The sequence below is a fragment of the Salminus brasiliensis genome, chromosome 21, assembly GCF_030463535.1.
Source record: "Salminus brasiliensis chromosome 21, fSalBra1.hap2, whole genome shotgun sequence".
Taxonomy (NCBI): domain Eukaryota; kingdom Metazoa; phylum Chordata; class Actinopteri; order Characiformes; family Bryconidae; genus Salminus; species Salminus brasiliensis.
In genome coordinates this window covers 31,154,547-31,178,978 of record NC_132898.1, presented here as the reverse complement: position 1 = coordinate 31,178,978, position 24,432 = coordinate 31,154,547, and the positions used below count along the sequence as shown (strand labels likewise).

The 24,432-nt window shown below is 43.7% G+C and overlaps 1 protein-coding gene across 3 annotated transcripts in view; it reads left to right on the top strand.

The window, feature by feature from the left end:
• The window catches only part of rassf5 (Ras association domain family member 5), a 71,354-nt gene that overhangs the window by 39,613 nt on the left and 7,309 nt on the right, over window positions 1-24,432 (top strand). Inside the window, exon 1 of one of the 3 annotated variants that reach the window (XM_072665872.1) lies at window positions 4,110-4,918. The exons of the other annotated variants lie outside the window; for them this stretch is intronic. Coding sequence (XP_072521973.1) covers window positions 4,814-4,918 — 105 coding nt within the window. The 5' untranslated portion in view covers window positions 4,110-4,813. Of the gene's footprint in view, window positions 1-4,109; window positions 4,919-24,432 lie in introns of those variants that run through there. 3 annotated transcript variants of the gene reach the window in all.

The window sequence follows — 24,432 nt, the reverse complement described above, 5'->3', positions numbered from 1 at the left end:
CCTGTCTCTCATGCAGGGGACCACAACCACACACACAAACACACACACACACACACACACAAACACACACACACACATACATACACACAAATATACATATTTGCATTCGTTTAAAGTACACAGTGCTCTACGTGCTGAGTGAGCCTCAGGGGTGTAGCCGTTACAGGGGAGCTTGAGCAGCAGTTCAGCAGAATTTGCGTTATCTCAGTATCTGTGTGTGTGTGTGTGTGTGTGTGTGTGTGTGTGTGTTTCTTTGTATGTGGGCCGAAGCTTATCGAGTGAGTTAGCCTCCCCGTCACTCCTTCCTGTTTGCGTTCTAATTTCTGTCTTTCATGTCTCAAGATACAGCAGTCTTCCTGGTTCTCACTGCATGGCTGCTAACACTCTTACTCGCTCACTCGCTTGCTTTCCTCGGCGTGGTTAGCAAATGCTGTCATTCGCTGGCCATGAAGGGAACCTCCAAAACAAAAATGAGACGTATGCAAATCTGCTTGATATGCATGGCCCTCTCAGTTCTGGCACCCAGCCATCATGTGCCTACGTATACTATAGTCATGTAGTCATATACTACGTCCAAGCCAGCGATCCACGCTTTACTGCATAGAGTCATGAGGAACGCTCTCCTCCTCGTTTCCAGGAAAGAGTTGGCAGGCCAGGCTCACTCTACACACACTGTAGGACTGCCCACAAGATAAAAACCTGTTGCTAGGGTGTCCTCCAATCTGCTCATGAGACTCTACAGAGCTCGGAAGAGGAAAAGAGAGAGAGAGAGAGAGAGAGAGAGAAGCCTGAGCGAGAAGATCATTTCCTGACCTTGACTACAGCCACTGCTTTGCTAGAGTGCAGTGAAGAGGCACACGTCCATACAAAGCAAATCTGTGGTCTGCAGGAAGTGACGTAAAGGCACAGACTGGTTGTGTGGTTGTGTTCACTCGTGGTGCTAGATGCTGCCTTCTTCACTGGCTAAGGTCAGTGAGAACACACACCCAGAGTGCTGGACTGGGGAACAATCAGGGATTAGGTGCCTTGCCCAAGGGCGCCTCATCTACGAATGTTAAAGAAAGATACCTGCTCCCATTTCCTTCAGGTCCAGGGGATCGAACCAACGACCTTCCCGTCCCAAAACCCCTGTAGCCTAAAGGTTAAAGGAACCCCACTTGATGTTCCACTTGATTAGAAACTCTGACCTTCTACTGTCATTCTCTGACCACCCGTTGAGGTCCATCCACCATGTAGTTCCACTAAATATATGCATAGATACAGACTGTGGTCCATCTTCTACGTTGAGTTTGTTAGCCAGCCATGTCTGATCAATGTCTGATTACAGGACTGCTGTTGACCAGATATTTGACTGGGACTCTGACAGGGCACATCAATTCCATTGCTAAGATGCCAATGGTCCACCTCCCACTGACTGACCACTGATGATGTTCTGTTGACTGGCAGATGCTCTCAAACCTCTTGGAGTTACCTTGGATCTGCATCTACACCTGATCCAACTAATTAGCAAGCCCCTGCTGAGTCGTGGGCATATTACAGCTGATCAACGCTAGGATGTGAATGGATGATGGAACTCTGTGGCCACGGCCAGGGAGAACTAGGCTAGAGGAGTTTCTGAGGATGTCAGCTCTGTGCTGTGTATGTGTGGCAGGGGAGGAAATCAGAGCCTCTGTGCATTATTAAAAGGAGAGAGTGAGGTGTCATGGCTACCGATGAGGGGTATCAAACATGGGTCATATGGAGGCTCAACTCTGCATTTAACACTAGCATGTAAGAGGAGACAAACGCATCATAGGGTGTCGAGTTTCTCCTGCACAGCTCATCCAACTGACGAGCTGCAGCCCATCTTTATGAGCTTGTTTCACTTTACTGTTTGATTACACACGGGTCACTGCAGGGAGCACATTGTGTGACCGTGCCATGGTCTGCAGCTCTATTGTGAGAAATATTGCCTGGGTTGGCGATTGTAGAGGTTTCATCACTATCACTGTTTAGATATTGATTTCAGGCTATTCCTCACAGAGCTGTCCATATCCACTTGAGTGTCCAGCTTCTGTCGACGTTCCAATCTAGCATTGCTTAGAGCCCAATTCAAATACCATATCTGACAGTGACAAATGAGGCTGGCTGGGTGTGCATCCAGTTTTCCATTTGATGAAACTTGGCAGTAGATCTTGTCTGGCTAGTCCACTCGATCCATCCAAGTCTATATACCCTCACAGTTTGAATGCACCCCTATGGCAGAGTAATTATCCTTTGATTCAGCCCACTCTTCTCCACACTCTTCTCTTAGTCTGAGTACCTTTTTCCCGGCAGTCTGCAAAGTGGCCCGCTACCAGTTCTTCGACCAATGGCCATGGTCGTGCTCCAGTAGTCTAAAATCAGGATATATCGATGCCCGCCGGTGGGGTGAGAGGGGTGGGGGTGGTGGACCTGCCTTTTTCGACGGTCAATAGCCAAACCCCCTGGAGAGCAATCTTCATCTCTTCCATCTTCCCCCCCAGTCAACCACCTCATCGATTATGATAATGCAACCCAAGGCCTATGCTTGAGGTAATTTGACATACGCTTATAGGCGATGGCTTTTTTATCTGCTGCCTCCCCCGTGCACCAATCCAGCCATCAGCAGTTATAGGCGCATTTGTCATTCAGTCCAAGGATCTTGGGGTCTTTGCTGCACCGGCAGAAAACATGGAAGAAAAGTGGCCTGTCTCCGAAGCATTAACCCTCCACTCAATGAGAATCGAATAAAGCTCTAACGGAGGAAATCGACAGTGGCTTTTAAGCTCCCTCCAATTACAGAGGTTATCTTTTCTTGTCCTTTTTTGGAAAGTGAGGGAGGTCTTTCAGCCAGCTCTTTATGGAATGGTCCGTCCATTGGAGAGAGTAGGTCTGTACAGGGTTAGTGCACTCTTAAAAATAAAGGTGCTACAAATGTCTCTTCGAGGTTTGCCATAGAAGAACTACTTTTGGTTCCCTGTGGAACCATTTTTTGCAAAAGAGAACCTTTACATTAAATGAAGATTATTTAAACGTCAAGTTCTGCCATGTCCCGGAGGTCTGCAGATCATCAATACAAGCAAATGAGAGGATTTCTCCTCAGTCCAGGCTGGGACGTTCCATGATCTTGTGCCCCTGATGTTCCCTAAACCCTGCTTGAGGACACTAGACCCAGGCCGCTGTTTTGAGGCTTTTGCTTTCACATGATTCTGTTCTCAGGGTTAAGGTCAGGGTTAAAGGTTGAGACCAAGGGGCCTGTTGGGCTCCAAGGAAGGACCAGAGGTCACATTAATCTATGACCTGCTTCATTATAAAACCTGTGCAGGTTTTAATATTGGGATGCTCTTGCATTGATCAGATTCATGTTTGCAGGTGTTAAGGTCTTTACACTTCGCGTGCAGATCAGTTCACTGTAAATCGATCCTAATAGGTTTAATAGTATTGCTCTGCGAGTGGTGGGTGCCCTCTCTTCTCACTACGACTAAAAAGCAGTGGGATGAATTATTAATTGGACTCATAATAGTAGGCCATACTTCATAAAGGCCATTAAATGATACCTGTGGCTTTCAAAGGCTTCTTACCATGAAGTACCTTTTCCATTAAAGGAGCAATGAGAGCTTGCTCTTTTCAGGCTGACTGTGTTAATGGCTACAAGTCCATTCAGCAATTGCAACCGAGAACCTACCGCCTTGTGCCTTGTTGAGCACTTTGCATATCAGATGGTATGTAAAGTTGGATGTATGGGACTTGTGTGTGTGTGTGTGTGTGTGTGTGTGTGTGTGTGTGTGTGTGTGTGTGTGTGTGTCTCTCTCTCTCGTTTTTTGTTTGCTTGCTTCTTCACGTACACAGTCGTACAAATACACACTCATTCTCTCTCCACCATTAAGAGGAAGTGGCTACGGTTGAGCAGTTGCATGCAGGAAGAGACACGGGGAGGGAGGAGGGGCGAGAGAGAGAGAGATTGTGTGAGCTTGCAGGCAGATAGCAGACTCAACCACAGATGGTAGAGCGAGGCAGAGAGAGAGAGAGAGAGAGAGAGAGAGAGAGAGAGAGAGAGAGAGAGAGAGAGAGAGAGAGCACGAGAGAGAGCGTAAGAGAGGGAGGGAGTGAGTGAGCGAGCAAGAGAGAGAGAGAGAGAGAGAGAGAGAGAGAGAGAGAGAGCGAGCGAGTGAGTGTGCGGGAGGGAGGTGTAATACGTCAGCTCTCTCCTCTCCCCGGCTCTGTGAGGCAGGCAGGCAGAAGCAGGTTGATTCTCTCCCAGCGTTCTCTCCGATCGCTGTAGCGTCACTAGGTGCAGAAGCCTATTTCCTGCTATCCTTGCAACAGGGGCATTGCAGCACACCAGCAGCATCCTGTGTTGAAGCTTCAGAGCTTTGATCTTGCAGCAGGTTTTGTGGCCGTGCAAGCGATTCATTTCTTGAGGACCTCTTCGTCTTCGCACGTCTACCCTTCCTTCCCTTGGCCAGTTGGCCAGTGCCAGTCTGAGAAGGACAAGATCTTTAGAGGGACTGCACTGACAACACCGCTCATCGTTGCTTCTGCTTCAGACCTTGGGTTTGAGACCTGCCGAAAAAACAGGAACTGAGCACATGAAGCCGGTTTCAGAGCATGCTCTCGTGCGACCCGAGTGAACGCAAGAGCCTGGCACGCAAGAAGAGCCCGGCTTTCTGTATCCCTGCTTTGGGTTTCAGTATCCGTTCCTCTTGAGGTGACTGGAAGTTCTGGCCACCCTCACCTGAGCCGGCGGTCCTCTCTGTCCTGCCTGGAGCCCTGGAATGGTGCCGGAGGCCCCTGAAGGCCCTGCAGCAATAGCATGAGCAGCGGCTACAGCAGCCAGGACGATGAGAGCGATGACTTTATGTTCTTCACCGCCAAGACCACCTTCTTCGAGCGAGCGCATGGAAAGCAGGGGGCCAAGGTAACACGGGTTGGGGCGACACTGGGAAAACAGGGACATGCATGCATCATGTCACAACCCTCAGCAAAAAAAAAAAAGTAAAAAATGAGAAGTGCTAGTTCTCGAATGCATGTGTGTGTAGTGCGGAAATGAGGTTGTGTACTACTTTCTTGAAGTTTCTCAACTGTTTCTCAACTAGCCAGGGCTCGACGTCCTTAAGTCAATCTGCTGAGTTTTCAGTTCGGTGCTTCAAATATTCGCTTCTCAGATGTTCCTCAAAGGTTCTTTGAATCCATACTTGGTGGAAAGTCACACAGTAATGCTAAAACACTGAAAGGAACATCAGGTCATGTTTCTGGTGGAACTCTTGCATGGCGGAAAGTTTAATGTGAGAGAAAACACTGTTGTTTTGCTCGATTGAAGGTTAACCGTTTTTCCTCTCAGTTTTTCCTCCGTCTTGGTAATGTATGCTAGGTGTCATAGCAACAGCTTAACAGGTTCTTCCTGTATGTATTCACGGTTTAAACCGCCATCTGTTCCTTGCAGTTATGTACTTAACACTCGGGCTGGGCAATATGGTCAAAATTTTAGATCATGATTAATAAAGGGAGATTCCTACCTGAGGCCTACCTGAAGACCCCGGTGAAGAGCTTGCAATGCAGTGGGTGGTTAGAGTATGGGTGGTCCTTAGGTATATGTATGAGGCATGGGTTTTTGATTTGTTCCTGTCTATTTTTTTCTGCAGGTCTGACTATATGGCGGTTGAGACAATGGACCATAGACATAGTGTTAATCTGCACTTCGGCGTTCTTAACAAGCCAGTATCAGATCGCTGTGTTCTGCTCTTTTACATTACGTTAAAGTGGAAAGTAGTCATTGAGTGGTTGAGGTGGGCTTAATCCAGTGAAGCACTGACGTAGGGAAGTGCCTAGCTGATTAGAAGAGTGGTGAAGGGAATGAGCTGGGCCCCATGTGTAACCCCAAGTACAAGGTGCAGGGGTTCACATTGCCCACCTCTACCAACCCACGCTGATGTTCTCCAAACCGTTTGTAAACATTAGTCGAACTTTCCATTTTATGAAATGTTGGGTTTCAATATTGATGGGCAGTGAGATCATCTGCAGCTGTGTGGCTTGGCTTTGAGATGGTACTATGTGGGAGTTGGGTCAACGGTTTGGGTGGGAGGTGAGATAACACACTGTATCTGGGTTTTCTTGTTTGCCATGAAGAAGGTGCTTCTCTGCAGGACTACAAAAAACAGTCAGACAGAATTTCGGTCCAGTGACGTTATTGCTTGATGCACTTGGTGCAACTCTCCAGCTGGTTTTGTTGTCCAAGTTGGGCTGAAATGTCCTTATCATCAGTAGTTTTTGGCTTGGGTTTAAGGGAACCTAAAAAGCCTGGTCTGGGGCATCCCTTCAAAGAACCTTTGAAACCTTTATTTTTTACAGTCTACATTTAATTAAAATCCTGTCAGATTTACTGTCTTCAGTCACTACGGCGAGATGAATAGCACACGCTCAAGGTAGCTGGTATAGATCACTTTACAGTTTCACTCTGCTTTCAGCTCATTAACTGTATATCTAGACCTTAGAGACACCTTCTCTGCCATGCAGCACAATGCAGAAAATACACTCTCACCGGGTTTTTCTAGTGCACCGAAGGAAGGAAACGACTGCTGCTCGTGGTAGAAAGGCCAGTCCCTCCTCGTGTGAAGGCCATGGTATTTCTCAAAGCTTGGCCTGTGTTCATTATGGCCACCTATTAAACAATACTCACTTCAAGTCAGATTTAGGCCTTTCTTTAAACCAACTGAGTGTTGGGAGGATTAAGGCCTCTGTTTTCTTTTCTTTTTCAGCGTAGTAATACAATAAATGACAATGTCAGAGCCCGGCAATATTGCAAAAACGTTAATTGGGCCAACCTGCCCCCTCTGGCTTGGATGACCAAGAAGGTTGCACTGATTATCAACAGGGGATTGCAGGAAAGACGAGAGAATCAACAACCTCATCGTAAAGAGAGCAGAAATATGGTCCAATGAGATCTGAGTTATTTCAGGATCTGTAATTAGTTTAAAAACATGGTCACTGGGTTCAGTCAGTCCAGCGTTTATTATTGCATTCATACCAATCAAAGCATCAAAGACATCTGAGGTATGAAATGGCTTGGAAGCGAAGAGATCTGTGCCTTTGTAGATTAACCATCAAACAGTGTATCATCAGATTGGGTGGTATGGTTGTTGTCACAACCAGAGCAACTGCCGTCATGCTAAGTGAAGTGTAGACGCAATGTTGGGTATTCCATCATTGTTTAAGGAGAACTTTTCTAGAACTTCTAGAACGTCCCTAATCTTACATATCTGAGAACCCTCAGAGATCAGGAGATCTGAATAAGAAATTCAGGTGGGCTGGATCACAACTCCTTACATCCTTACGCTCTTAAAAATAAAGGTTTTTGAGCGACGCCATGGAAGAACCACATGCTCTGGCTATGTGGGAGTTGGGTCAACGGTTTGGGTGGGAGGTGAGATAACACATTGTATCTGGGTTTTCTTGTTTTTTGGGAAACTTTTTGAGCCCAAAGTTCCAAAAAGGACCAGGATTGGGTCTCCTTGTTCTGTAGAATCATAAAATTCAATGTAGTTTGCTTTGCAGATTTTAGAAATGTACTTTTGAAAAATGAGGTCCTTCCATCTAGCTGTGTTTTAGGTAGTGCAGGTTTTGGCATGCCCTGGTTTTGAGCAGCCATCTGCAATATTGCATTGTAAGTCCGGGAGGAAGTTCTGGTAGTAGACCTACAGAGTAGCATACAATGCCACAAACCTAAAACTTAAACCTCTTCTGAATCTCCTCCCTCACCTGAACTGACCAGGCTCACCTCCGTCTCCGCAGTGTCAAGTTTGGAAAGAGCTGTGTCGAGTCTATGAATTATTCATCCCCTCTCTCCTCTTCCCTCCTCCATCTGGGAGTGGTGTGGGTGACCAATTTAGGGCACCTGAAGGCCGCCGCTTTGGGTTGCCAAGAAGACACGGTTTTTGTTCCATTGTTCCATTGTTGTGGAATCATTGTAGGTGCTTGGCTGTTTGTAGGCTGTTTTAACAACGGCTAGAATGGGAATATTGTAGGTTTGTTTAGGTTACCAGGATGTGGTTTCTTATGCAGGTCTGGTTGCCAGGATGTGGTGGTCCTACATAGTTCCAGTTGCCAAGACTGTTGTACTATACACAGTGTTCGTTTTTGTTGCAGAACTGGTTTAACCGTCCCTCTGGGATCTTCTCCACGTTCTGATCAAGTGATTTTTGCTTATTTTAGTTAGCATCGTATAGTCAAGCAGAGCTGGTCCTAGATCAGTACTGGGACACCATTTGTGAAGTGAATTTCCTCTCTCTGCCATTGAAGCTATTTTCATAAACCTCATACCTTCCACCTATTGCCTTGAATATTGATTTTATATCATATTTATAAATAAAGCCTCTCTAAGGCGGGAGCTTGGAAATATGCAATACGCAGAAGTGGCGAATATTGGGGCGGCCATTGTTAAGGGACTAACTGCTAGCTAAGTAAGCCAGCAGGTTGAACACCACAACACAGGCGGTATTCCAGCTACCTGAGGTTCAAATCACACACATTTAGAGGATTAGGCCACATTTCTGAGAGCACCGAGTTTTCTCCATTATTGCTGACATAGTATGTCTGAGCATATTAGCTTAAAGAGGGCGGATACTTGGTGTTTGTAGCCCATTATCAGTTTAATTGAATATATAGCCTCTTCTATGCTGTTTCCAGGATGATTCCAGGAACAGTCACCTGAGCTTATGCGTTGAACATTGGTGCCTAATTCCTTCCCAAGCAATATTACATGTTGCGCTCCAGGTTCTGGGAAGAACAGTTGGCGCTGGAGCACTGTCTCAGTATCCTCAGATTCTGATCAGTCCAACGTTTGAATATGGTAACCTATTCAAATGTAAAGGTTTGGTCTGAGAGGTCAGGTGAATAAACTACTTTACTGTACCTGTGGCAGGTTGAGGAGAACTTACCCAGGAACCCAGGAACTCTTGCGTCTTGTGCCTGAAGGAACACAAGCAGCTTGTAATGGTTTAGTTTATCCTTATCCTGGATACAATACAGAACAAAATTCTGGCTTCTACTCGTTTTCTAAACGATGCTAAACATGGTTTTGTCCATGTATATAAATAACAGCATGCCAAACAGTGTCAAACCACATCTTCCTGAGTCAACAACTCAGTAGACTGTGACGCAAGGGTGTGATTTAGACATACTGAGCTAACTGATGGCGGCCTTGTCAGTAGCACTTATGTAGCACCTAAGCTAAAGACGTATTAGACTGACGGGTGCTTTAATAAGGCTGCTACATCTATTTTGTAAGGCTAAGATAGCTAACAAGTAATGGACGATTAGCTCTGGGCTAAATCATAGATATTGCTATCTGTACAGGCAGCATTCAGGCTTCAGAACGGCTGTTGCTGTTGGTTTAGCGTTGGTTAACATGTTTCTGTCAGTATATATACATCAATATCATACAGATTACGGTCACATCGTATCTGAACACAGGAGAATGGGACAGACCGAGTAATTGGGTGCAACGTTTGGGAATGGCGCCTATTTACGGCTTCTGCTTGGCTAGCATTTTCTGAGGAGACAATAGCTAAGCTGGTTGTCTGGCTTGTCTCTACATATTACATTTCTGTCGCCCAATATAATTCTACTAGTTTATGTTAAAAAATATATATTATAAACTATATTAAATGGGCACACAAATGCAGTTCAGCTGACATAAAAGGTGATAAACTAAGTGAACAAGCGCAGCTTCATCAGGAGAGAGACGCTGGTTAGCATTAGCTTAGTTAGCATTAGCAGGATAACAGTCAAATTCAAGTCTGGCTGACAGAAAGTCCACTTACAAACGCTTAGACGATAAATGCTCAGGTTGCGTGACTACTGTTAAAAGGACAAAGTTTTTCCTGTGGTTTTGGCTTTGTAGCCACTTGCTAAGCTGGCCTCTGCTGTGTTTGAACTTGTAGCCGGCTATCTAGACTTGGATAGCTAGCCGCAGTCGCCCCCAATATCAGCCACTTCCGCTAGCGATGTGCAAGATTACAACATTGTTAGCGATGTTTAAATATTGTTTCCAGATGTGATTTTTTTGCAAGAATAAAGTTTAAATGCCTCTCTTAGCAAAGATTAGCAAAGAGAGCTATACACCGAATTGCCGGATATTTGGGACGGCCGTTGTTAAGGGAATCACTGCTAGCTAAGTTAGCCAGCAGGCGAAACACCACAGCATAGACTGTGTTCCAGCTACCTGAGGTTCGAATCACACCTGTTTAGAGGATAAAGCCCCATATCTGAGAGCACAGAGTCCAGTGAATGCTTTTAGCGGTGCTTTTTTTGGACTGTTTTCAGGCTAATTTAGTAGACTGGTTCCCTTCCAGGTAAACCCACAGCGCCCCCAACTTGTGGCTCTCTTAAATACAGACGGAGGAACGAGCTTTTTTGTTCGTAAACTAGATACACACAGAACAGTAATCTGACACAGCAGAAACTTCGTAATTTAAGGGTCAGCTGTCTGAATTTTTGAACGCCGTGGCTTACGGTATGACCTTATGACGGTATGACGCCCAAGCCTAGCTTCACGTAGCCTTTGTGGAAATGGCGCCTCCTGCAGAAGTGGTGAGAATAGGTATAGGGTATAGGAGGCAAGATTAGGCACGTTACGCTAATCTGTGAGATATAAGCTACATTAACCTTTAACTTTAACATGTTTTTACAGGCATATTTCATCACGGCCTACTAAATATGTTTACATGCAGAGGAAAATCATGGTATTTTTGCAATGTGAGGAAATTTTTTTCGTATTGTGATGAATTTTGTTATCGTGGTACGCAATTTTTTCCTTTTTTATACCTCATCGTGCTATTTTTGGCGGCAAATTATTATTTTAAGCTCTAAAGCCAAACACTGCTTAGGGTTACTGCTTAACTAGATGCACAGTAAGCCACAGGAAAGCCTGACACTGGTGCTGAGAGCCAGAGCATTACAGTGCACTTGCAGCATCAGTACCATGCTGTAGAACTTCAGCGTGACGTGTTCTGGGCTTGGAGAAGCTTCTTTTAGGTCAAATTCAGCAGTTATTGCTCTGTTAAAAGACACAAATCATGAAAATACAGCTTTTCTTGCTTTGTTCGTTAAATAAAAGAAATTTGGAGTAGTTTATGAACGTGTTTTTTAAGACACACTGTCTACTTCCAAACTAATATAGTGTGGCTGGGCAATGTGATGAAAATGTATCGCATCGTGATGAATTTTGTTATCGTGGTATGCAATTTTTCATGCTATTTTTGGGGGCAAATTATTATTTTAAGCTCTAAAGCCAAAGACTGCTTAGGGTTACTGCTTAACTAGACGCACATTAAGCCACAGGAAAGCGTGGCACCCCACTTTGCTCTCTAATGGCAGTTTATGTAAATGATCCTTTTTGCTCACAGGTGTTTCTTTTTCTCTATCTCTCTGCACATCTCTCACCCCCGCTCCACCCTCCCTCTCTGTCTTGCCAAACTCCTGTGTCGCTGCTAGTTTTGGTGGAGTGCTAAGCTCTGGAAATGATTCATAAAAAGCCCCTCCACCGCCCTCGCGGTCTGAAGCCCTGAGCGCGCTCTTCGCTGGCCTGTAGATCGTGCAGTGCTGCTCTAGTGCCGTGCCTCTACATCAATAAACAGACTGCATAATTAGCTCCATTAGCTTCTACAAGAGACATCATCAAAGGCTCTGTCATAACGATGTGTGTATGTATGTGGGGTGTGTTCGTGAAAAGATGCGATCTGGCTGTGCTAACAAGCATGTGTGTGTGTGTGTGTGTGTGTGTGTGTGTGTGTGTGGCACAGCTCCTTGCTTCGAGGCGGCTACGGATCCACTCTGTTTACGCAGGCATGCAGATGATTGGGCTTTGCATGTTCGCAGGGCTGTGAAATCTACGGCTCAAGACCCAGTAACAGAAGTGTGTGTGTATGTATGTATGCATGTGTGTGTGGGTGGAAAGGGGGCAGGACGAACACCGCCATCTCTACACTGCACCACCTTCCTACATCCATATCTGGATGAGCCCAAACGGGAGAAAAAGAGTGAGCCATGATGGCTTACATGTCTTCCCTAAGCTTCTATTAGCCTCCCAGCTTCAGCATCAACGCTAGTCCCCCTCCATATAGTCAGTCCCTCAACAGATACCCAAGAAGCATGCATTTCTATTGGGCTCTAATCCAACCCTGATTTCCACCCGAGGAGGTATCCAGCAAGGACGTTGCACATAACAGCATGAAATGCGTGTGCATCAGGTCCACAGCCGTAATAGGAAGTGAGCCATGGTTTCACCGCTTCCGCTTGACGATAGCTGTGCCTCTCCCCAGTAACTCAGTTCCTCACTGTAGTGACGGATCATGCCTGACACTGGTGCTGAGAGCCAGAGCATTACAGTGCACTTGCAGCATCAGTACCATGCTGTAGAACTTCAGCGTGACGTGTTCTGGGCTTGGAGAAGCTTCTTTTAGGTCAAATTCAGCAATTATTGCTCTGTTAAAAGACACAAATCAGGAAAATACAGCTTTTCTTGCTTTGTTCATTAAATAAAAGAAATTTGGAGTAGTATATGAACGTGTTTTTTAAGACACACTGTCTACTTCCAAACTAATATAGTATGGCTGGACAATGTGATGAAATTTTATCGTATCGTGATGAATTTTGTTATCGTGGTATGCAATTTTTTTTAATTCGAGGATATCGTCGGTACTTCGCAAACACCGATCTACTACACATTTTTAATTGCAAAAAGTCTAATTGCTGGTTTAAAATCTGATTTCATTGGATAAAGTGCAGTATTTGAATAGTAGTTTTTAAGAATCTGTCGCTACCAATGCATTTTGTCTGTAATCATGTGCATCGCAATTAATATCGTGTACCGTGGAAATTACTTTTAAATATCGGGATATAATATTTGTACCATATCTCCCAGCCCTACTATATAGTCCAACTAAGCAGGGTAATACCCCTGTCCAGGTTGACATTACGTGAACAAAGTTTACAACGTCTAGTGCCAACGTCAATTTGACGTAAAAAAAAAAAATGACGGCAGCGAATGTTGATATTTTGTTGTTTTTAAGTCTTCCAGACGTTGCATGCCAACGTCACATTGACTTAAAATAAGAATGTTTAGTTGTGAGAAACCAAAACTCAACGTCTGCTAAACGTCATGATTATAACGTTCACAAAACGTGAAATTCTAACGTTGTTTACATTGATTACATTGAATTAATGTTGGTTTTGAGTCATAGTGTCTAGGTTTTAACATCTGTCTAATGTTGGAGCTTGAGGTCAACCCAGCGTTGAATTCTGAATAGGGCTGGGCAATATGACGGTATTTTATCGTATCGTGATAAATGTTGTTATGGTGATAACAATAAGCTTTTCTAAGTATATGGAGGAGTCTGTTAGTGCTTAATAAACACTGATCAGCTGCAGATTTCATTACTAACAGTGTGATTAGACTGGGTTCATTAGATGAAGAGCAGCAGATGTTGAGTTTAAATCACTGTATTCAGTACAGGAGAGGATCTGAATAGTAGTTTATAAGAATCTGTCGCTACTGATATTTTTATTTAGTTATGTTTATTTATTATTTTGTTTATTTTTTATTTATTTATGTTATGTTTTCATTTGTTTTTTTTATCATTTGATTTAGTCAGTGATTACATGTATTGTGATAAATATTGTGTATCATAAAAAAAATCTTTAAATATCGTGATATAGTATTTATACCATATCGCCTAGCCCTAATTCTGAAGGATATGTGACTTTTAAAGGGCTAAAGCTTTTTTTCTCAGCTTCTCTAGCACAGCTACAGAAAACAATTGGCTAAGGAACGAAATAAAGAAAAAGATATTTCTCTAAAAAATGAACGTTACATTGAGGACACGAAGCGTATTAGTCATCATTTGGAAAAAAAATATTCTTGCAAAAAATCACATCTGAAAACAATATTCAAACGTTGCTAATAGTGTTGTAATCTTGCACACCTAGAGCGGAATTGCGTAATACACGGAAGTGGGCAATATTGGGGGCGGCCGTTGACCCTAAGCCCCTTTTTTCAACTTCTGTAACACAGCTAGCTATGGTACACTAACTCTGTATACTAGATAACTATAATATATATATTTAAAGGAGAAGGAGAAGATACCTCATGTAGAAGATGCATCATGACTAGTCCTCATTAGCATCCAGTGTTGCACTAGTTTGCTCCATTCACGGCTTGTCTGACAGGGCAGCCTCCATTATTCATGTGATGCAAATACTTACTGATATTTCCTTGATTATTTTTGAATAATACACACATTGTCACACATATTTCTCTCTCTTAACCAGTGCCATTAGCTGAAAATATAAGCCTTCACCCCTGTGTTAACTGTGGCCAAAGGTAGTCTTCAGAAGAAGGGTGATGTATGTTCCTCAGGGCCTCAGTAGACTGACACTGAGAGCATTGTGTTACCTAATCAGAAAAAGAGGCCGTGTGCCGGCGCTGAAGGACGGCCTGCCTGACAGGCGCTGACGACATCGATGCCCCTCCGATAACATAAGGAGGCCACTTCTCCCTCCGTTCATGCAAAGTAGCTCTGTAATGTGATATTTGGGCTGATCGCACCACAGGTGTCCTTTGTTATGCGTTGTAGGCTTTAGTTACGCCCTCAGCAATCGCTGTGGTGAGTGTTTGTTTTAGACTGAAACAAGCCTTTGGCTTTTGATTTGAGGAACTTCAAGAGGTTTTATGGCCTCTCACAATGGAGGTCATGTGTGAATAGGAGAACAGTAGATGTTAAATGTCCTTGAGAGGCCCTCATTCGAGGGAGTGACAGTCTGGTCTGATTTATTTATTTATTTTTCTCATTTGTCAACGATATTGGCCAGCAGGTGATTGATTTCTGGCCTCGTTTGCAGAAACAGGATAGGTCAGGTACATATATCTTCTTCAGCTTAGGGACAGTTCTAACTTGCCTTGTCCTTGTGGTCAGAAATACAGTAGCTGACCATTGTGAAGTGGAATAAATGACCATGGAATTACATTTACATTTATGGTATTTAGCTGGCGCCCTTATCCAGAGAGACTTATAAGGTTACTCGTATTACAGAGGAGGGCCAATGTAGTGTTAGGAGTCTTGCCCAAGGACTCTTATTGGTGTAGCGCAGCATAGTCACCCAGACCGGGCATCGAACCCCAGTCTCCCATGTGGTGTGGTAGTTCACTGGCAGGTAGTGGTGTTATCTGTTGCGCCACACCAACCACGTTATAGAATTACCATGGAATAAATGGGTAATTATGGGAATTAATGGGAATTAACAGGGGGGAATATTCGAAGCTAAAGGTGAGAAATGTACATATAGTTGGTAAAAAATATATATATATTTTATATTTATACATATATAAAATATATATACTGAAGCATAATCTTGGCTCAAATAATTAGATATGATACCAAAACATTTGAATAGTAAGACTACTCTTCAATCCCAGGCACATTACACACTGAAGGGCTATTGAGACCACGCCCCCTGCATCGCATGTACAGCATAGATCCAGATGATTTCTAATTTATATTGTATTGTTATGCCTTCACGTCTGCTGCTGACAAAAAATAAAATGGTACATTGATAATAGTGTTTGATATAGTTCCTTTAAATTGTAGAATATTTCCTCTTAATTACAATAAATTCCCATAATTTCCTAAAGTTTCCAAAATTTCCATGGAAAATTTTTAAATATTGCTAGAAAGGTTTTCATGGGAAAATATCAGTAATATACTGGAAATTTATTCGAAATTTTCCACGCCTTTTCAACATTACTCTAAACAAATACTATATAATAACAATCCAGTTTGAATCATTTGTGTTTTGACAAAACGAAATAAAAATTCTGAGATGTTCAGATGACTGCAACCCCCACTGCAAACAAATGATATAGCGCAGAGAGAAAACTAGGACACGCAGTGTCACTGATGCAAAGCACCAAACACTGTTTGAGTACAATGAGTACTAATAGCACCCCCTGGTGGAGAAACGTCAGCTTGCTATTCCAAAGAATACTGACCTTTTCATATCTGTCTATAAAACAATGAGTTCAGGAGGCTATGACTGGTCTCCATATGTCTAGAATTTAAAGCTCATTGCCCCGAGGCAAGTGTTTCATGAGGAAATATCTGAGGAACCGAAGAGGGCGTCTTTTTAGCCAATTATTAAAAATACGTTTCCTAGTATTAATCGAGCAGTTTGTGATGTAAAGAGGGTATTGTGGGGTCTCTGTGTGTTACAGTTTTACCAGTTTGTGAGCTATAAGTTTCCACAATCTGAAAATGTATAATTGCTACATTCACAGGCTTGTATGATATATAAAAACCTTGTTTCTCCTCAATGGACATTATTTTGGAGCATTTCTCTTGGTCCGTTCACAAATTCGTGAACAACATTCACATTACGTCATATATGCCTGTATACACTTTAGAATCAATGCCTGCAATCATCATTTTCTCAAAGAGCCTTTATACTGTACACTTGGATGGTCCATTATGGATGCTCACCTGGCGTTCAACTAACATTCAACTACATGCCTTTTTGATGTAACCCTAGACACAACTCTGAGGTTAGGTTGAGGGTTAGATTTAAGATTAAGGTTAAGATTAGGGTTGGGGATAGTATTTAGAGGTCAGGGTTACATTCAATAGACAATCATTTACATTCAACTTACAGTTCAGTTGCATTGAATAGGCATTTCGCATCTACAATGCATCTATAATGGACTATCCAAGTATATGTGTGTGTGTGTGTGTGTGTGTGTGTATATATATATATATATATATATATATATATATATATATATATATATATTATTTTTATTTTATTTTATTTTTATATTATTTTATTATGGATATGGTCCATTATTATATATATATCACAGCAGAAAAGGGATAGCAAGACACTCAGATGCAAAAACGTAGATAAATTACCACTATATACACAATATAAATAATTAAAGTAAAAAAAGCAATAACAATATTATTAAAACATATATAGATATAGATATATATCTATTGCTGTGTTTTAAAATGCTCTCAAGCCCTGTTCATTTCTTTGTCTTCACATTTCTGCAGTTCAGAAGTGTTCTTTAAACCTCATCAGACCTTATCGCATTTGCTACAAACATTTGTGGGTGGAGTGCGGATGGATCAGATCAGACTCAGATAGTGCCAACGTCTGGCTGAGCAGCATCGGCCCATATTCAGAGTCAGCCCTGTTGCACTTCCACAGGTTTTTGCAGTTTCTGCGGCGTTTGTTCGTCTGCTGTGGGGAGCCAGTTGTACGTAGATAGGTAAAATGGTACATAGACAGTCTGTATCTAATGCCTTTTTTAATTTCTGACTGCGGAGATCAGAGAAACAAGTCAGAGGACAAGACACGGCTCTCAAACGACGGAGGCGCTTGGTTCCGATGAAGCTGCGAATGAGAGTGGACAATGGTTTGTTTGAACATGTTGAGAAATGATGGTGATGAGACGGAGAGATTGCAGGGTTTAGGAAGCGATACAGGCCATGATGGGCTCTGGGTCTACTGGATAAGGTGATGGCGATGGTGCAGTACTGCAGGTTATGACCCACTTAGCAACTCCCAGACAAGCATGGATCGAGCTCAGCACCACTTTACCGTCACTTTACCATGACTTGTCTTTGTCAGGTGGTAAGCTTGACTTGGTATTGGTGTTGTGTGTGTGTGTGTGCGTGTGTGTGTGTGTGTGTGTGTCTCAGATGTGGGTCAGCTCCCAGTGTGACACAAGATACTGTAAGCGGGAGAGATATGCATGAGGCAAGCAGCACAGCGCCCACTCATTCACCCACGCAGGCGCACACACACACACATTTTCCCACCGTGCATTATTACTTACACACTTGCAAACACTCAGACACACACAAACGCACTGAGTAATAGTTGTCCATTAATCTACGCTCATTCACTGCCACCCACTGACTGGCATACACACATACTGCAATGCTTGCATCCCACCATTCAGCTTTCTGCATTCAGCAGAGTGCAGGGCCTTAAAAAGTGAGGTAAAATCAGCACTGCATATCACTGATTGCCCAGTGCAGTGTGTCTGTGTGTGTGTGTGTGTGTGTGTGTGCTTGACCATACGGCATTCTGTCCTCGCCGCAAAGTAACAGCTTGTTGCCTTCAGCGTTGTGGTGTTTTTCTTCTTGCACCATATTTCCCCAGTGCTGATGCTTTCTGTCAGTGCCGTTTCCAACCAGATGAGTCTCTCCACATTCAGAGAGCCTGTTTTAAGATGTTTGTAATGATTTTAATTGGGCCTCGACCTGTCCAAGCAAAATTCTGACTAAATGTGAGAAATCTGACAAAATTCTGTCAGCTGTAAGCTGGCGTAATGGTGTAGAAATCTGACTAACCTGACACATTTCTGTCTTAACCTGACTGTAATCAGACAGAATTCTGTTCAACTCTTGCTGTAATCTTCTAAAACCCTGTCTAAATCTGATTAACCTGACAAAAACTCTCTAGCATTTTAAAATTCTGTGAAAAACTGACTAACCTGACATAATTCTTAAATTCTAGCTGTAATCTGCTAAAACGTTCTGTATAAATCTGATTCGCCTCGCAAAATCCTGTCTAAATGTGACAAATCTGACAAAATTCTGTCAAACATCTAGCGGTAAGTTGGCATAACGGTGTGTAAATTTGACAAACCTAACACATTTCTGTCTTAATCTGAGTGTAACAGACAAAATTCTGTGTAAATCTCAGTAATCTGATACAATTCTGTCAAAATCTAACTGTGATCAGACAGAATTCTGTTAAAGTCCAGCTGTATCTTCCTAAATCCTGTCTAAATCTGATTAACCTGACAAAATTCTGTCAAAAATATAGCAGTAATCTGGCATAATGGTGTGTAAAACTGACTAAACTAACACAATTCTGTTATAACCTGACTGTAGCAGACACAATTCTATGGAAATCTGATTAACCTGACAAAATTCTGTCAAAAGTCCAGCTGTTAACTTGTTAACCCAACCGAACTCGACTAGAATAGCCGGGTCCTGCAGGTCTGGTTGGCGCTTTCTACCTCTAACCAGTAGAACTTAACCAGCAGGGGGAGATGATGCTAGCCTAGTCTTACTGTGCCTTTCTCTGGTCTGCTCCTCATCCTCCCCATTGTTCTAATCGGCCTCACTTTCTCCAGTCCATGCGGGTGAGAGGAAGGGTGGGAGGTGGGTATATTTAGCTGCGTCGGGGCCTCACAAATGCAGGAATTCCTGAGAGAATTGTTGGAATGTGCGAATAAGAGAAAGACGGAAGGGGGTGCTGCAGAAATCCAAACTCTGATGTCTGTCGTCCATAGATGACAGTGCTGACGGTTCGGTCATCCATAGGTGACTGTCTTCACTGTTGCTCGTAGCAAGGCCATAGAAATCCATCCATCTACTGAAGGTTTCTGGAAGAACCTTTCAGTGGAAGGCCTTTTAAAGAAGCAGTAGTATGGTCTGAAATAAGGGCAGCTTAAAGCATCTTCACCTAACACCGTTAAGGAGAACTGTGGGAGATGCTGCAGACATATCTCAGCTCAGCAAGTCCATGGAAGTCATGTGGGGGCTTGGCAGCGACAGCAGCAGCAGCAGCAGCAAGGCAAATCCGGGCGCCTGCTACTTCACAGATCACTGGCTACCATGTCACTGGAGATTTTCGCTCTCAGCCAGGCAGCAAAAGGTTCACGGGAGGATGCACTGACCGTGGGTTTTGCAGCCTAATGGAGAGGAAGGGGAGTTGGGTTTAGATGTCATGTTCGTGTGACATTAAGGCCTTAAGATGCCTCATAAGAGCTCAGAACCTACAACCTCTACATAGTTCCGGTCTCAGCCATGGTTGTGTAGTCACAGCCGTGCATCATGTCAGTCTCTGGTCGTCTGGCAGCATCAGCCCTCATGTCGTGGGTCTTGCTAATAAGGACAAAAGTGTGTGGTGTAACTTCGTATGATAAAACACTGTGTGGACAAAAGTATTTGGACACCAGCTTATTCACTGTTAAAAAAAGGAAAAAGGGTTGATCCTGCTTTTGTTAGTTTGGAGTACCTGTCTCTCTTCTGTCCAGCTGAGAAGGCTTTCTACTACATTTTGGAGGGGCATTGCTGTGAGGATTTAATTGCATTCAGCAACGAGAGAGCTAGTAAGGCCTGGATGTTGGATGATCACCCCTCCTCGTCTTTGTTTAATGGCAAAATGAAGGATGATGGCCCATGATCACCTGCTGTACTCCTGTGTGTATCCCCATGGTTTAGATCCACACACACATTCTCTCATGTGCAGAGAAGACGGACGAAGCACACGAGCTGTTGTGCACTTTGCTAATCGTTGAGATGAATGTACTCAGGTTGTGTGTGTATGTATGTGTGTGTATGGAGTTTCACTCTGCTCAAATGAGATGAAGTGCATCCAATGCCCCGAGGATCTCCATGAATAAATGATCCTTCTTTTTTTTCTCGTTCTTATTCTTTTCCTCATGCTACAACGAGGGTGGGAAAAAATGGAAACCCACTTTGCGTGCATTACGGAGGACGTAGCCAGCAGCTAAAAATATCCTAGTCAGGATCTTTGTTGCTAAGGCTTTCTCAGTGACAGCTAGGATCTTCACACCACCCCGACTATTAAAACACCCCCTCAGATGAGCGCATCTTTCCGGAAGTGGAATTATGAAATATCAAACAGGCCGCTATTTTTGATCTTTTTGCTGGCGCCTGCTGTGTAGAGAAGAGGAGGAGATGTGAGGTTACGTAACGGGCTTTTTTGGAGGATTTGGGAAGGGAGGGTAAAGGTAGAGTACTCCTAGAACAGAGGTAGAGAGGGAGCAAGGATGAGGGAGATCTTCATGTGGTGTATCTGGGCATGTGTTAAAATTTGCACAGTGGATTGGCTGATTATCCAGGAGCTGTGAGGCTAGTGTAGCTCCAACCAATGGAAGCGTACAGCCCTTAAAACTGTGCCACCTGTGTGTGAAATATTGGAAGCGTGAGGCTGAGTTGTCTCAATTAACTACATCAGAAGTAAGCAGTGGTTGCAACTGTGTGCACACACACACACACACACATACACACACACAGCTTGTCTAGTCCCAGTAAAGAAGTACTGCCATTAGGGGCAGTGGTGACTCAGTGGTTAGAGCGCCGGGATATCGATAACAGGGTTGTGGGTTCGATTCCCGGGCTCGGCAAGCTGCCACTGTTGGGCCCTTGAGCAAGGCCCTTTACCCTCTCTGCTCCCCGGGCGCTGGAGTTGGCTGCCCACCGCTCTGGGTGTGTGTGTGTACTCACTGCCCCTAACACATGTGTGTGTGTTCACTACCAGATGGGTTAAATGCGCAGGACACATTTCACTGTACAGTGACAAATACGTGCACCTTTACCTTTACCAATAGAATAGGACTCTCTGGAGCAGATAAGCATGATGAACCTATTGGCACCATGCTGCCTAATACCAAGTGTGGGCTAGTAGAGGGGTATAAAGCCCCCCAGCATTGACCTGTGGAGCAGTTGAAGAACTGTGCTCTCTGGAATGATGGATGGTGGAGCTCCATCAGGTGGCTAACGAAATAATCACGAAATAATCAGTGCTAAAATTGAGCAGTAGTATCCATTTCTGTGTCTGAATATTGCATGTTTAGCAGAAATACATGCTACACATGCTGGTTGTTCGAGTCCGTGATGGCCTCCTTGTGTCTTAGCATACACACTTGCTGCTCACGCTAAATAGTGGCCTCTGAAACATTGACGAGATCTTAGCAAAAGCTGTGCTTGGTATTTTATCTGCATACGTGCATGCATACACACCCAAACACTAACATGAACACGTCCCAATACTTTTGTCCATACAGTTTCTATTAATTTGTGTTTAAATAATAGGAGGAAACTGCTGTGTCTGTAATAAATGACAATCCAGAGCACAGTCTGGTTTATTCTAGTGGATAAAAAGAAGAGGAATTGTGGGCTGATGCCAATCTCTGGTGTTTTCCATACACCCATGCTAACGCTACTGCCACCATGCTTAACAGTTAGCACAGAGGGGTCGCATGCAGCGCTGCACACACTTGCAGCTCAGTCTAAATAGAGACCTCTGAAACATTGAAGAGATCCAAGTGAAAGCTGTGTTTGGCATTTCATTTGCATACATGCATACACACACACACACACACACAGACACAGACATACAACACATTGTCCCCTGTGGTCCGGATCAATAAAAGCTGCTTATGTGACCCTGCCTGCCTGATCCATCTGTGACACTGCAGCCTGGACTACTTTCATGTTGGGCTGATCTGCTTTTAATAGTCGCTAAGACTAATACCCCCCCCCCCCCCACACACACACACACACACACTACTGCTGTAATAAAAACCCTTGCTCCAGCTAGATTATGATGCACATGGCTTCCAGGATAGTTACATGTCCAAATATTATAATATTTATTACATAATATGCAGCTTCATTTACATCAATAATAAAGTGCCAATTGCCCTTTATATTGTGTGAAAATCTGTCATCACTGAATGCCATCAAATCCTTACAGCAATGCTCCTCCACAATCTAGTAGAAAGCCATTTCTGCCCTGGACAGTAGAGACAGTTACTCAAAAAAAAGCTCTATTTAGTACCCTTGATTTCGGAAGAAACAATGAATGAGCAGGTGCCCCAATACTTTTGTCCATGTGGTGTGTTTGGGGCTGATAATTACTGCCAATTCCAGAAGATTGTATCAGGTTTCCAGGCCTGACTCGAGGGATGCAGGGATGTTGAAACGACCCGGGAGGGAGAGCCATCTCCAGTGTTCGATTCTCTCTTGCGGGACCTTCATCCGAATGGGTGGTCATGTGTGTAATGGTCATGTATACGTTTTATGAGGAAAGCTCTCTTCAGTTGGAACAAGCATTTTTTGTAGAGTTCGGATACCTCCTGAGTCCTGAGTTCACTGTACTAGCTGTAGCTGTAATATAGCACCACTTTGAAGCCTGCAAACAACTCACTCGCAGTCCGAGCTAGCCAGGATAAACTACGGCCTCTGCACAGGGGGGTTAGTTGCAGTGCAGTGTTAAAACTGCACTCCCAAAACTAAAGGTTCTACAAAGGGTTCTTTGAGCAGTGGCATAGAAGCCGATCTGCAGCAAGAGCCCTTCCAGCTTCAAGTACAGCTCGGCTCGACCCGCCATCCTTTAAGATCCACGGAAGACGAGCGTCCAGACTTTTTTCTGTCCTTCACCGAAGTGGTGGAACGAACTTCCCCTGGGTGTCCGAACAGCAGAGTCCAACGCTCGCTGTCCTCAAACCCAGACTGAAGACTCTCCTCTTCTGAGAGTACTCAGGCGAAGAGAAGAGTACTATGGTCTCCATATTGACTTGTGTTTAGTAGAGTCTAAGATTAGAGAAGCTTTGAATTTTTAGGTTCTTCTTGAGTAAATAGTGAAGCTCTTTTGTGAGAGCGTCTGCTGAATGCCGTAAATGTAAATGTAAATCAAGACAAACAATAGCATTAATGACATAAGATGACCAGGTGCGAACTACTAGTGCATTCATATAAGGCTATCAATTCCTCTGTTCTGTGTTTTTCATTGTTTGAGCCAAGGCTGTGTTCAATAACTCACAGCGCACACCTTTGTATAATAGATAAGGTAAACAAGCATAAAGAGTGTGGTTTGGAACACAGCCTAAACAGTCTAAACAGTCTGCTGAACAAGCCTTCCTTTATTTGCACACTCCTGATGTAGCTTCACCTGACCTTCACTGAAGCAAACAAACAATGAATGAGCAGCTGTCCCAATACTTTTGTCCATGTAGTGTGTTTGGAGCCGCCTTCTTTCTGGACAGTAGAGACGGGTTTGTTCACTGAAGCAAACAAACGTTCAGTCTGGTTGTGTTTGTTCAGCTTCTGTAGTGCAGGCCTTAATCCAGCACAGTTTGGTAATCGTCCTGCTTAAACACGCCTTTCCAGGTGTTCTGGACAAGGATATCACTAAGCAGGGCGGGGCACTGACCCTCGAGGGCTGAAATCGGTCATTAAAGAAATGGGTCAGTGTGAATAATCATACTCAGTCAGTGTGTGATAGGTTTACCTTTTCCAAAATACTAACACACTCAAATAAACACACTTGGGACCCTATATAACTATATACTATTTGGACAAAAGTATTGGGACACCTGCTCATTCACTGTTTTTTTTTTTAAATCAAGGATGCTACAAAGAGTTTACCCTGCTTTTGTTGGAGTAGCTGTCTCTACTGTCCAGGGAAGAAGACGACTGCTGTGAGGATTTGATTGCATTCAGTAACGAGAGCATTAGTGAGTTTAGGATGCTGGATGATGATCACCGTCCCACCTCATCATACTCAACTCCCCAACTCATCCAATCCAAAAGTACTGGATGGAGCTCCACCATC